Below are 13,817 nucleotides of genomic sequence, written 5' to 3'. Positions count from 1 at the left end.
GGGGGAAACAGTCAGCGATTGGATTCACGATGGTCAGGCAGAGGAGCCACCAACAAGGCCCAAGTCCTGCTTGAGCCTGACCGCCCGGACTTTCTTTCTTTCTTTCTTTCTTTTAATTTATTTACTCTATCTTATTTGTGTTCTAATCTTCCGACACGTCGGGTCTACTTGTATGGACAAAGGAATACCTTCGATACTACTAGATGGGGCAGCAGTTACGACCAACCCCAAAGCCCTTCATTTGAATCCACGAACAGATTAAATAATTATAATGAATGATATTAAATTGCCAAAATATTAGAATAATTTTACCATACATCCAATCAACCCAGCCCCCAAGACGCCGGGTCATCAAAGGCTCATGTGATGGCATTCGCTAGTCTGCGACTCGGTGCTTTCTGGAAGGACAAGACTTCCTTCTGCCGCATCCTTTGCGAAATGTCAAGAGATGACCTCACGAGACGATCCCCCCTTAGTGTTTCCCTGCTGCACGGTCACTGGTGAGAATTAGGTCCCTGCAGCTGCTCGATCTCTTGGTCAGCATCTCGTCCGCCGACACCAGATTCAAACGGGCAATGACAGGATGCGGAGTCTGGACTCCGGGGAAGAAAGGAGGGAGAGGGCAAAAAAGTGGCACCTTTCTCCGTCCGGAATCCACCGGGGCTGGTCCAGTCGTCGGCCTTTCACTCCGGCCGTGCTGGACTTGCCCCATTTCCTGGTTTGCGCCCGGAGACAAAGGAGATTAGTCTACGTTTAACTACCTTGGGACGCGGTCTTTTAATTCTTTTCCTTTTAGTCTTACTACTACACATTATACCGTAGTCAACCATTTGACCATGTTGAATACACTCTAATAAATTTATTGCAACTATATACAAATCTCTCAGGTCTATATCATATGTCTAAAATTGCGGTCTCGGAATCTCCAGCGCGTCGGTAGTTCGCCCATACTGGATACCACCTAATCGACTGATCGGTTTCAGCACCTTCAGATCCACGACGCTCTTATCCTCGCCGATAGCATCGTCCCGTGCCCAAAACCTCACTCCCTCAATGATAGCCAACACGCCCGTTTTCTTCCCCTCTCGGTTCTTAAACTCCTTAGTCTCGACGAGCTTTCCTTCGATGGCCAAAACCGACTCCTTGACTCGCGCAGCCTGAACGACCGAGCTCGGCGCCTGGTGTAATCCCGACACTTCCCATTCAGAGACCCCATATGGCGCATTGACAGCGGTCGCGTTGGCTGCCTCGACAAAATGCTCCGAGATGATGTTGACCACGCACTCTTCCGTCTCCGCGAGATTCTTCAGCGTGTCCTTCGCGCGGTCAAGGGAACCGACAAAGCCCACAACAAGGAGAGGAGGATCATGGTTGATAACCTGCGAATAGCTAAACGGCGCCAGGTTGGTCGACGTGCCGTCCTTGGACCGGGTACTGATCAACGCAATCGGTCTCGGGACCATGCCGGAGATTAGGAACTTGTAGTTGGACGTCGCCGGCCGTCCTTCTTCGTAAGGGTCGATTTCGATGTGGTTCTTCTTCAGACTCTCGCCGCCGTCGTTGGCGCCGTCGCCTTGTTTCCAGTTGGGATTGGGCGGCTTCGAGTATGTGACTTCTTGGTCGCGGTTGAAGTCCGGCCGGGAGGCCTGGACCTTGTCGAAGTCGGAGTCTACCTTGAACATTGTTGGGGTTTGGCTGATCAAGCGCGCAGATTGGGTCCGTTTGTTGATGTTCAGAGGTTGGAGCTGAATGCGTCTCGCCTGTCTCAGCAGTGCACGATGCATGAGGAGTGAAGACGAAATATTTCTCTGGCTCTTATCACATATAACAGTGGGGAGCGAGGGGCGACGATGACGGGATTCCCCCAACGAAGCCGGCAGTCACGCTTGTTGTTGAGTAGTTCCACGGCATGTGTGGCAGACATTGCTCTATTTCCACGCTATTCCCATGTGAACTCGCTGAAATAGTACGTGGCAATACCGCTCACACTGCCGACCTCCGGGCCGATAAGCATTTGTCATCCCGACACAACCCCGCAGCCTGAGGCCGTCCAAAAGTTGGATTTCAAAAGGCGTGTATTGACTATTGGGGTTGAAGAATAGTAGGTCCAGCACAGCAGCAGTCCAGTCCGGAACCTCAATTCGATTGAGCTTCGAGCGTCGCCCTCGGCCGCAGGAAGGCGAGCGCCGCGTTCATTCGGCGCAGATTCAGGTATCGCGATACATTGGATCATGATTAGACCCAATGCCTCGAGGACTGACGCATTGCGACATCGTAGGTGCCGGGAATAATAACTAACTTACGAATGTCAAAGGGATTGAAGCATATCTAGCGGTCCTAGACAAGTTCGGTAGGTCACTCGGTATGCAAGCGCATGGCAGAAACAAGCGGTGCGTGCACGGGCGCAATGATTTTCTTATTTTGACTAAAGTTTCTGGTATGACTATGTCATTGGAATATCGGCTCTGTCTGCATCTGACTACACTATAAGATGTCGAGTTGCAGCCTTGCAGCAGAACCAAGGACCCATATTTGCGGCTGAAGCAGTGTGTGCGAAGCAGCCAGTGCGTGTACAGATCAAAACCACTGGAATCTGACTCTTCCCAAGGGTGAGATTCACAGGGGTGAGATGATGCGAGGGCGACCAAAAAAGCAAACATGCACCGATAAACAAAAGCGCTAGTTGGTTAGCTGCGTGCATTAGTGTAACTAAAATATAAAAATGACTGCTACTGTGTACACCGTACACCGTACACTTCATCAATTCTCTAGTTTTCCCTCCTCGTCTTACTCTAATCTGAATCCTACATCTTCCCCCTTTCTCTGCTCCCCTCCATCGTCTGAGAACTCTTCACCCCGTTTGGTCATGTCTACTAGCAGTGAAGTGACCCGCTGGGCGCAGTTCCTCGACCAGAACAATGGCATCGAGTTCGTCTGGCTGCAGTATATAACTTACAGCGCTACCGCCATCGTGCAGATCATGCCGGTCGATCGATTCACGAAGTTAATTCAAGACGGCCAGAGCCTTCCTATCACCAAGGCCATTTACCATTTACTGCCCGGCGATGTCTTGGCCGACGGCGCCTTACCCAGCGGCGCGTGCTATCTCAAACCCGACCTCTCGACGCTGTATCGCCAGCGAGGCTCGAACTCCCACCGAGCGGTGGTCATGACATCAAGTCTAGACAGCGACGGCAAACCGCTCGCCGAATGCGCGCGGTCTCGACTCGACACCCTGGTCCATCTGTTGATGGAGCAGTCGGCATACTTTCCTCTGGTGGGGTTCGAGATGGAAGTCGTCTTCCTACGACGCGTCCGTCGAGAGGGGAAAGTGGTGGGCTACGAGGCACCGAGCACGAACCACTCCGTCTTCAGCATGACAAGCGACGATAAACAGGCGATGGGTCTGATCGAAGAAGTCGCAAGAGCGTTACTAGAGGCAGGGATCGAGCTGGAGAAATTCCACGCCGAGTCGGCACCGGGGCAGTGGGAATTCGTCCTCCCGAAAGACACGCCCGTCATAGCAGCCGATACTTTACTGAAGGCCCGCGCCATCATTTCCGACGTCGCGGAGAAGTACGATATGCGGGCGACCATGCATCCGCGGCTGTTCCCAACCACCGCCGGGAGCGGAATGCATTCGCACATCTCCGTCAATCCGATTGACGACAGTCGGGACCTAGTCGGCGCGGAACAATTCTTCGCGGGCATCATCGAGCATTTCCCGGCCGTGCTGGCGTTCAATCTCGCGCATGACGCTAGCTATAATCGAGTGCAGAGCGGTACCTGGAGTGGCGGAGAATATGCGGCCTGGGGCTGGGAGAACAAGGAGATGCCACTACGGCGGATCACGACTAATAGATTTGAGGTGAAATTGCTAGATGGGCTGGCGAACCCCTACCTTGCACTCTGTGGCATGCTTGCCGCTGGAATCGATGGGTTGAGGAAGGATCTGCCTCTGACGGGAGGCGACTGTCAAACAGCTTCTGGGTTGCTTTCCGTTGCAGAGAGGGAGGCCTTGGAGATCAAGACGCTGCTGCCCAAGTCGCTGACAGAAAGTCTCGATGCGCTCGAAGCTGACAAGGAGATGCGGGGGCTTGTAGGCTCAGCGATTGTCTCGGATTATCTTGGTGTCAAACGCGGAGAGGTTCGACATTTCAAGGGCCTGGATGATGAGGAAACGAAGAACTATCTAATCTCCAGATACTAAATGCCACTTGTCAGGTTTTGTCTGTGAAAGCGTTAGTTAGTTAGCAGATAGATGAGCTGAAATATAGCATTCGTTGAAGACCAAGTAGTGGTGTTCATGGTAAGGTAGGCTCTGATAGCCCCTAATCCAGTCAGGAGACGACGAGCTGAACGAACATAAATAGTTTTCCTTCCAGAAGGCACTAGTTTCAAGTGTATGACGTCACCACCCAAAACGGACACCCGGCTGAGGTCTGCGCTAGTTCATTTCAAGCCTAGCCTCTGCTATAACCTATTCCTATTACAGTATGTAAGCAATGCCGCTTTATCTGGCAGCTGAAGTACAGAGAAGGTAGTATTCTTAAATGTACTTGGCTCCAGTCTTTCACCGCAACTTAATCGAGCCTCAAATCCTTGGAGGAGTGTAACCATCGTATCTTTCTTATAGTATTTCCCACTTTTTAACTACAAGGCGTGGATCACATGTCCTCCGACCGCGGTCTGCGGCGCCTTCGCGGTCTATAGAGACTGGGAAGAGAACCCAATGGTGATTCCCCTTCAAGGTCTTGATCCCCAATTAAGTGCAAAATATTTATGGTTGTACTTCAAGTTTCTACGAGAACGGATGCAAAGGAGGAAGTCGTCAAGTCGAATTGGGAGTAAGAGCAGCATTATGTAAGAGCGCAGCGTTACACTGGTAAAGCGGCCAGCGCCCCCTCAGGAACCGCCAGTAGGGCTACCGAAAAGTGGTCCTCAAGGCAGCTACGCTTTGTTCATCTTCGCGTTTTTCTTTTCTTTCTTCCCTCTCACTTTTTTCTTCTCCTCTCCTATCCGCATTCCTCTTCAACTGTCCTGCCTCCCTTGCCCGATCCCTTCCTTCTGCGGCTGGCCGCTTCTTCCTGCTGACTCTATTCAGCTGGTCTCGTGAGGCTTTTTCGGCCCCGATTACTCCGTACTGTGCCCCGCATCCTGAAGCGATAAGACTTCAATTATCACTTCTTCTCCGAGCACCCAAATCGGCCCCGTCTGTTGCCGTTTCCGACTCTGTACACCTTGTTGAAAGTATTGTTATTCCTCTTGTGAATAAGCGAGGTTTCGCCATCCATCCATCATGTTCGGAATCATTGCGGATCTCTTCTCGTAAGTGGGCTTTGCTGCTCCGAGCTGATTGCCGGACCGGTCCTCCCGGGAACGTGAATCTGTACTCTAACTCATCGTGCGGTATAGGTCAATTATCACGATTCTTTTTCCTATCTTTGCCTCGTTTAAAGCTCTGCGCTCGTCCGATCCCAATCAGCTAGCACCATGGTTGATGTACTGGGTGGTGCTCTCCGCCATCCTCATGGCAGAGTCCTGGACTTACTTCATTCTGGGATGGTAGGTTCTTACAGTTTCCTCAATCCAGATCATATTAAAGGTTTTTGCTTCTAACGACACCCGCGTTTCAGGCTTCCTTTCTATAGCTGGTTCCGTCTGTTTTTCTTGACCTACCTCGTCCTCCCCCAGACCCAAGGAGCCCGTCTGCTCTACCAAGACTACGTGGACCCTTTCCTATACCACCATGAACGGGAAATCGAAGATTTCATCGGCCGTACCCACGAGCAAGCCAAGGCCATGGGTCTCCAGTACTTTTACCAGGCCGTGGATCTTATCCGGGAGAAGGTCCTGGGCCTACCTCCCCAGCGGCCCGCGACCCCTCCCCCGCAGTCGGGCCCTGCATCTGTCGCTCAATCGCTTCTGTCCCGGTTCAACCTTCCCACTGCCGGCGGAGCGACCGGGGCTCCTCCCGCAGCCCCCAACAACGACTGGTTTTCGGCCATCAGCTCCGCGGTGGGCTCGTTGACGTCCACGAGCCAAAGTCCCGAAAAACGAGGCGAGGAGCTCTCCGCCAGCGGCTCCCTCTTACCCCGCGAGTTGGCCTCGATATCCCGTGGCGAGAAGGCCAAGTTTCTCTCCAACCAGCGAGATATGTTGGATGTTTTGCGCAATGCCTTGGCCAAGGAGGAGCAGAACTTGGGCAATGAAGACGACGGTCTTGCGTACGGCTCTTCCTTGAAGAAGAACCGCAGCGACAACTCCTTCGACCACATTGAGCATGACGACATCCGCGACCGCTCTCCCGGACAGCCCGCGCGGACCCCCAGCGGCAATTGGGCGTCGGGTTGGTTCGGCCAGGGAGAGCAAGGCGGTTCGTCGGGTGTGGAGTTTGCGGCCAGAGCCGTTGACGAAATTGCGCGCTCCCGTGGCTCTCATAACTAGAAGTAGTCCAAAATGTCTTTTCCTTTCGAATGTCAGCAATATGCGGGGTTTCCTCTCGTTCAACGTGCGCTCGTAAAATAATCGGCGTGATTAGAATGGCTTGTATGTATTTTCTCTCGATGTCAATCAATAGATCAGTCCGGGCGTCCAATCTACAAAATTTAGTTCCTGCGCAGGGCTAGGCTTCCATTATCTGTCATCAGATGATCCAGTATGATCCAGTTCCAGTCATACTCCGTAGAGTCATCGACGGTAAGACCCAAACCAGGCCATATGATTGATCCGTTCACCGAAGTTGATGACAGATTTAAAAATAGACGCGATCTCTGATCTGGCATGAGACTAAGGGCTTAAACCTAAGCATTGCTCCATCCGGTGTAGATGTAATGCATCAACAATTCACGAGTCGGTGTGGTTGTACCACCAGCACTTGATAACGTTAACGGCCAGCCTGTTACTGCAGATCCCAATGTTTGAATACCTGATTGATGATTGTTGTTCTTGGGTTAGCCCTAATTCGGGTGGGCCGTTTACTGGTGATACTCCGTAGCCGTAGACGCCATAGCCTTGCCATAGCCATGCCATACTCCGTCAACCTACTTTTCTCATTCTCCGATAGTTAGTTGGTTACTGGTAACTGAGGCCCCAGAACGAAACCATGCAGGAAGAGTACTGTAATGTCGGATCCCGATCGACCGATTTGAGTTCTGCACTCGCCATGTTTTCCGTGTCGGAAATCGACTAGACGCGAACAAATCAATATCCTGGTCGGTCTGCATTTGGCTCTTTCGGGCCACCTCATTCCGTTTGACTAGTCGGATTGGGTAGGGGATTTGTTCCGCTGGGAGGGTGTCTGGTTGGGAGGTAGGGCAGGATGATCAGAGGAATCGGACTAACAGCATTCTGTAGATAGTAGAAGGATGAAACGGAAACAGTCGGGAGTTGGTTGGAGGGGCTTGTTATTTGCTGGATTTACCGTCCACCGTCGTCTAGGTACTTGCTGCATGCACCATCCATTAGATCTGGACCTTCCGTTGGGTTGACTTGAGTTGGACCGCGGTAAGGACATATATCCGTGCGCCTGCAGTATATATCACCGATATTGAAATCCCGACCGGATTTTACGGTTTCCCTCTTTGTTTTTTCTTTTTCTTTATACCTCCCATTTAGGTTTTCGCGAGTACGTACTTTGTTAAGTCAAGACAGTCTTACTCATACTTCGTAAAATGCCGATAGTGTGAAAGAGCGACGGAAAGTTGGTTGCCTTTGAAGTTGTGTGGCCTGGACCTTCCGTCATGAGATCATGGCGACACCTGAGGCATCTTTGCCACCCGCGGATCGGGGTGAATGACGAGGCTGCTTGACGGATTTGTGAGTCAGCGCTGATAACCAACATAACTGCTTCAGTCAGAAGTTACACTTTCTTGCAGGCAAGTCAGTAACGTCTGGAAGGCGAACAATCCGAGCGTCTTGGCCGCCGTGGTTGGTCCGCCTCCTCCCGAGCCTGTTCCCATTCGGGCAATCAGCCTGTTTTGGTTGTTTGCTTGTCGTATCGTATTGTCACCGGTCGCCCGCTGCCTGGGAAAGATTCTTCAGTCTTTGCGTCTGGTCTGGTGAGGTATGTGGTGTCAAGTGCCTACTTTGGAGATATTTAGAAGAGAAATTATAATAGAAAATATCTGAGGTGATTCTGAGCTGCTATAGACAGTTATCGAAAATTATCCCCTCTATTGCATCCCAGTTGAGGCTGTTGATGCCACATCCATAGTTACTTATCATCCGTACCAGTCAGGTATCACATTACCTCCGCCACACTACATTTTTTTTTTCTTTCTCTCGTTAAGACCGTAAGAGAAAAAACACCACACCCGAAGAGGAACCAAAAAGGATTAAGGAAAAAATAAAATCGGGAAAACCAAAAATTGACGGTCGTTTTTTTCTTTCGGTCCCCTCTTTTTTTTTTCTCTTCCCTTTTCCTTTCCTCTCCTCTCCTTTTCCTTCTTCTTACCCCAGACCCATCGTCGTTGACCACGATCACGACGTGATTCTTTTTTTTTTTGTCTGAGATCAAGTCCCCCCTTGTTGGCGGTCTTTTTCTTTCCCTTTTAGTCAGGCTTTTCTGATTATCCTGTGGGATCAGTCGAATCCTTTGGATGTGGGATCTAGAGCGTGTTCGTTTATTGTAACACGCCTTTGACATCACACTTTCCTATCCGTCGTCAACTTTGTCTAGTTTGACTTCGTTCTTTCTTCACCTCTTACCTTCCTCTTTCATCAGATCTTCCATCCTCATCTGACTAGCGACTCTATTTATTTCCCTTTCGTGATCTAAATCGACCTGTCTAATGAGCTCGATCCCTCCCAAGTCAGGCCTTCAACCTCAAGGACAGAGCACCTCGAACCAGGCCGCTTCGCACGCTTCCTCCCCATCGCTCAGTGGGACATCCTCCCCCCTGCCTGCCTCGACCAGGTCCTACGCAAACGCGACCAAAAAGTCCGCGACGGACTCGACCGCCGCTCCCGTCACCGTGGGCGGTTCACCACACCATGGGAAGTCGACCTCAGAATCTCCTGTGAGCGGCAAACCCATGCAGCAATCTCAGTCCTCCGGCGTCACTATTGTCAATGGCGCCCCGGCCCAGGCTCCCTCGCAAGGCGACCACTCCCGCAAGCCCTCCGTGACCATCACCTCCGCTGGTACCTCCGGTTATATTCCCAACGGGGGCCCCAACAGTCGCCCCAATAGCTTGCAGTTTGGTTTCGCCGCCAACCAGCAGACCTCCCCCAATATGGGAAACCCTGCGGTTCTGGCGAGCCAGCCTCAGCCCGGTTTGGCCGTCACCCCGACTATGAACCCCCGTGTCACCTCGCCCCAGACTTCGCCCTCGCCCATCCCCCAGCCCGCCTCGAGCGGTGGCCGGCCACCGCCGTCGTCTTACCAGTCTCAGGGTAACGTTCCGAACTTTGGTAGCTTCGGTGAAGCAGGCGACAACGTAAGTCAACATTCTCTTTCTTTCTGTCTTTATCTTCTTTCATTTTGCTTTGGTCATTGTCATTCTTTCATATTCATCTCACTTTTACCTTTGTGATTGTTTGATTCTTTTTCTGCTTTTCTTTTTCTTTTGGGAACAAGGGTAAAACGGGAGACCGAAAAAAAAAGGGAGGGCCCAGAGGGGAAAAACAAGAAAAAACATTTCAAACGCGAAGATCATGCCCTTTTCTTGGCATACCGTGAAAATTCCTGGGATTAATAATAATGTTCATCCATTAGCAGCAGATGCGCCCGAATGCTCAGGCCCCCCTTGGTCCCGGACCTCAGTCGACTCATCTGCGACGCGAATCGTCTCAGTCGACACACAGTGACATGAGTAACCACATGGGTAGCGGTCCGGGAGGACGCGGTGGCTATTCCCACCAGGGCGGTCGTGGTCGCGGGTACTCCCAGTCGGGAGGCTATCAAGGCCAGATGCCTTACTCCCCCAACCCCAGCTTCCGCACGCCTAACCAGCCTCGCGGTGGTCACCAGATGGGTCCGCAGTTCCACGGCCCTAATCAAGGTCGCCCGCTGGGCTCTTTCCCCCACTCGCCGCAGGCTAATCGCAGCCCTGCGTTAGCCAGCGCTCATCCGGCGACGCCCCAGATGAACCAGGTCCCCATGGTGCCTCCGCAGATGCCTCCCCAGCCCTACAGCAACTACGGCCCCCATATGGGCCCGCAACCTGTGAGGACCCATTATTCCCAGAAACCCTTTCGTCGTGGCCCATTCCCGCATAAGAAGAAGCAAGCACAGCACGTGTTACAATCCCCCAATTTGCATTTGCCCCCTGCTAGCATGCGTCTCCCTCCTCTACCTCCTCCTAATCTAGCGCCCGAGAGTGGTCAATTCGAGCAATATCTAACGCTGATGAAATCCAACCAGTATCCGTACGACGGGAACTACGCCTACTACAACCAGGGCTACCCCATGCAACAGTACATTCCCCCGTCGTCGCCGCAGACGCGCCCCGGTATGCCCTACAACCCGCAGCAGCCCGGCTACATCCAGCCCCAGTTCCCCGTGCAGCCCCAGCCTCAGGCCACTGGCCTGTCCCGGAGCCCCTCGCAGGTTTCCAACGACCGACCCGGCTCCAGCCTCGGTCAGGGACAGCCTCCCGCTGGTCCCCAAGCGCCGACCCACGCCCACACCGCCAGCCGTCCTTCGAATAGCCCGGCTCCCACTGGTAAGCCTAACTTCGTCATCCCCGCTAAGAAGAGTTCGATCGTCATCAAGGACCCCGGCAGCGGCGTCATCAAGCACTTCGAAAAGACGCCCGCTTCGCCTGCGCGCGCTACTCCTTCACCTGTCAAAATGGCCACGCCTACGGCGACTCCCCCTCCTCGCACCGGTAGCGGAACCGACCACACCCGATCCGACTCCAAGAGCGTTAAGACGGACGAGGAGAAGAAGCAGGAGCTGAAGGACGCTGTGCGCCAGAAGATCGAGCAGGACGAGGCGGATCAGCGCCGCAAGGCCGAGGAAGAGGAGCTCGCAGCCAAGCAGAAGAAGGAGGCGGAAGAGGCCGCCCGCAAGAAGGAAGAAGAGGAGGCTGCCCGCAAGCAGAAGGAGGCGGAAGAGGCCGCTCAGAAGAAGGCCGCCGAGGAGGAAGCCGCCCGAAAGGGTCTCGAGGATCTCAGTCTCAAGGACAAGAAGGAGGACTCCAAGCCCGCCGCGGCCCCTGCAGACGACGAGGATGACATCGATTACGATGCCCTGGAGGCCGAAATGGCCGAACTCGAGGCTAAGGAGGCTGCCGCCGAAGCGGCTTACTACGCCAAGAAGCAGGCGGAGAAGGAGGAGAAGGAGCGCAAGGAACGCGAAGAGGCCGAAGCCTACGAGGCGAACATGAAGAGTGCCGAGCGCGAGGCCGAGGCACTGGAAGAGGCTAAGATGAAGAAGCAGCAGGCGGGTGAGCAGGATGACAGTAGCAAGGACCTGTTCGCTTCCCTGAAGAAGGGTGGATTCCCTGCCACGCAGAGCAGCACGCCCGCCGAGAGCGGCACCGCTACTCCCGCTTCGGATGCTTCCATGGGCCCTCCCGCGAAGCCCAGTCTCGCCAAGCAGAAGCCGGCTGCGCTGAAGCTGGAAACCAACAAGGCCGTCGAGCCGCCCCAGCCCAGCGCTGCAATGAAGGCTCTGCACTCCGCTCGTTTGATTGACGACCTGAGCAAGATCACCTACCCCGCCTCCATTGTGTCCCCCAACCCGGCCCTGAATGCCAGCGCTCCCGCCGACCGCAAGTTCCACTACAACAAGGAGTTCTTGCTGCAGTTCCAGTCCGTGTTCAAGGAGAAGCCTTCCATCGACTGGGACTCGCGGGTCCGTGAGACGGTGGGAGATAGCGACTCGTCGCGTCCCCAGTCCGCTCGTACCCCCATGATGGGTGGCCGCAACAGCTCGCGTGGCGGTGTCGGCCAGGGATTCGACATGGGTAAGTTTGGTCAGCCTGCTGCGCGCCAGAGTCTGCCTCCCGGCTCGACCTCTGAGCAGCGGTTTGCTCTGGCAAACGCTGCTCGCACCGCCTCCGTGGGTAACCCCTTCGGTCAGTTTGGCCGTCCCGGTATGGGCATGTCTCCTTCTCTCAGCCGAACCAACTCCGCCAACGCCATGCACCCCGGAATGCCCTCCTCGCCGCGCATGTCGAGCAACCGCTCGAACACCCGAACCGGCAGCAAGCGTGACAAGCACCAGGCCAAGAAGGAAGAAGAGATGCTCAAGACGATGCCGCTCACGGCCGGAAAGGAGGTCCAAGCTCTTCAGGTCTCCACCACCGGCTGGAAGCCTCGCAGCGTGGGACAATCTGCCACTGCCGGTCCTACTCCTGGCGGCGGTACTCACATGCCTCCCGATATGGTGCAGCGTAAGGTCAAGGCTGCTCTGAACAAGATGACCCCTGAAAACTTCGAAAAGATTGCCGGTCAGATTCTTGAAATCGTGTCCCAGTCTAAGGACGAGTCCGACGGACGGACGCTGCGACAAGTCATCCAGCTCACCTTCGAGAAGGCCACCGACGAGGCTCACTGGGCCTCGATCTATGCTAAGTTCTGCAAGCGTATGCTTGAGAGCATGAGCATGGACATCAAGGACGAGAACATCCGTGACAAGAACGGTAACGTCGTCGCCGGTGGTAGCTTGTTCCGTAAGTATCTCCTCAACCGCTGCCAGGAAGAGTTCGAGCGTGGCTGGAAGGTCAACCTGCCTGAGAAGCCCGAGGGTCAGACGGAGGAGGCTGCTATGATGTCGGACGAGTACTACAAGGCTGCCGCCGCCAAGCGTCGTGGGTTGGGTCTTGTTAAGTTCATCGGTGAACTGTACAAGCTGGGCATGCTTACGGAACGTATCATGCACGAGTGTGTCAAGAAACTGGTGGACTATGAGGGTGTGCCTGACGAGGCCGAGGTCGAGAGTTTGACCAGTCTCCTGCGCACCATCGGTGCCAGTCTTGATACTTCTGAGAAGGGTCACGCTATGATGGATGCCTACTTCCATCGCATCAACCTGATGGTCCAGACTCCTAACCTGCCCAGCCGAATGCGTTTCATGCTTATGGTGAGTCCCTTCAAACCTACCATCTCTAGCGTTTCTTTTCCCATTTTCTAACCCGGTGGCTTCTTTTTTTTTAGGATATCATTGATCTGCGTAACGGCCGCTGGCAGTCCAAGGATGCCGACAAGGGCCCCAAGACCATTCAACAGATTCGTGAAGAGGTATGTCTATGATGTTGTCCGATATCGATAATCGATTATCTAACCGTTTTTCTTAGGCTGCTCGCGCTCAGCAAGAGGCCGAAATGGAGCGTCTTCGCCAGCAAGCTTCTCGCGGCGGTCGTCCCAACATGGGCCGTGGCGATTCTCGTAACTTCTCGGGCGGTTACGGTAACCAGGCTCCTCCTCCGGACTACGCGTCCAGCAAGGTCGGCAGTGACGATCTCCGTCGTCTGCGGACCACCCGCAACACCAACCAGCCCATGTCTTTTGGCCCCTCGAGCATGCTCGGCTCTCGAAGCAACAGTGGCCGGAAGAACCTTGGCCCCGGAGGCAACCTGGTCCGTGGCAGTGACGACAGCGCTGCTAGCAGCCGAAACGGAACCTCTGGCAAGAAGGAGGACAAGGAGGCCGCTTCGTCGATGAACGCGTTCAGGTAGGTTTCATCTTGCTGTCCTTGTGTCATCGTTTTGATACTAACCACCTTTCTTACTGTTAGCGCCCTGGCTAGTCTTGAAGACCGGGACAACATGGCCACCTCTCCTCCCTCGAACCCCACCTCTCCTCAGTTGACCAAGTCGCAGCCGGCGACTGAACGTCGACCCTCCAAGGCCGAAGAGGCTCAATAG

The 13,817-nt window shown here is 54.0% G+C and overlaps 4 protein-coding genes across 4 annotated transcripts; 3 read left to right on the top strand and 1 right to left on the bottom strand.

The window, feature by feature from the left end:
* Positions 1-902: 902 nt before the first annotated feature.
* Positions 903-1,784, bottom strand: LDX57_011808 (flavin reductase family protein; the record flags this gene model as incomplete). Its single annotated transcript, XM_046093550.1, has 1 exon — positions 903-1,784. One exon carries the CDS (start codon positions 1,782-1,784, stop codon positions 903-905), a length of 882 nt encoding a protein of 293 aa, XP_045949528.1.
* Positions 1,785-2,866: 1,082 nt separating this feature from the next.
* Positions 2,867-4,210, top strand: LDX57_011807 (FluG family protein; the record flags this gene model as incomplete). The annotated part of the gene is made up of 1 exon (XM_046093549.1): positions 2,867-4,210. One exon carries the CDS (start codon positions 2,867-2,869, stop codon positions 4,208-4,210), a length of 1,344 nt encoding a protein of 447 aa, XP_045949527.1.
* Positions 4,211-5,299: 1,089 nt separating this feature from the next.
* Positions 5,300-6,447, top strand: LDX57_011806 (HVA22/TB2/DP1 family protein; the record flags this gene model as incomplete). The annotated part of the gene is made up of 3 exons (XM_046093548.1): positions 5,300-5,328; positions 5,416-5,565; positions 5,637-6,447. The coding sequence occupies 3 exons, from the start codon at positions 5,300-5,302 to the stop codon at positions 6,445-6,447; spliced, it is 990 nt and encodes a 329-aa protein (XP_045949526.1).
* Positions 6,448-8,792: 2,345 nt separating this feature from the next.
* On the top strand, positions 8,793-13,817 carry LDX57_011805 (putative eukaryotic translation initiation factor subunit eIF-4F; the record flags this gene model as incomplete). Its single annotated transcript, XM_046093547.1, has 5 exons — positions 8,793-9,440; positions 9,719-13,033; positions 13,108-13,191; positions 13,248-13,624; positions 13,688-13,817. 5 exons carry the CDS (start codon positions 8,793-8,795, stop codon positions 13,815-13,817), a joined length of 4,554 nt encoding a protein of 1,517 aa, XP_045949525.1.

The sequence above is a fragment of the Aspergillus melleus genome (assembly GCF_016097325.1).
Source record: "Aspergillus melleus strain CBS 546.65 chromosome Unknown contig7, whole genome shotgun sequence".
NCBI lineage: Eukaryota > Fungi > Ascomycota > Eurotiomycetes > Eurotiales > Aspergillaceae > Aspergillus > Aspergillus melleus.
The sequence above is the reverse complement of the archived record's forward strand: the minus strand, read 5'-3'. Positions and strand labels throughout refer to the sequence as shown.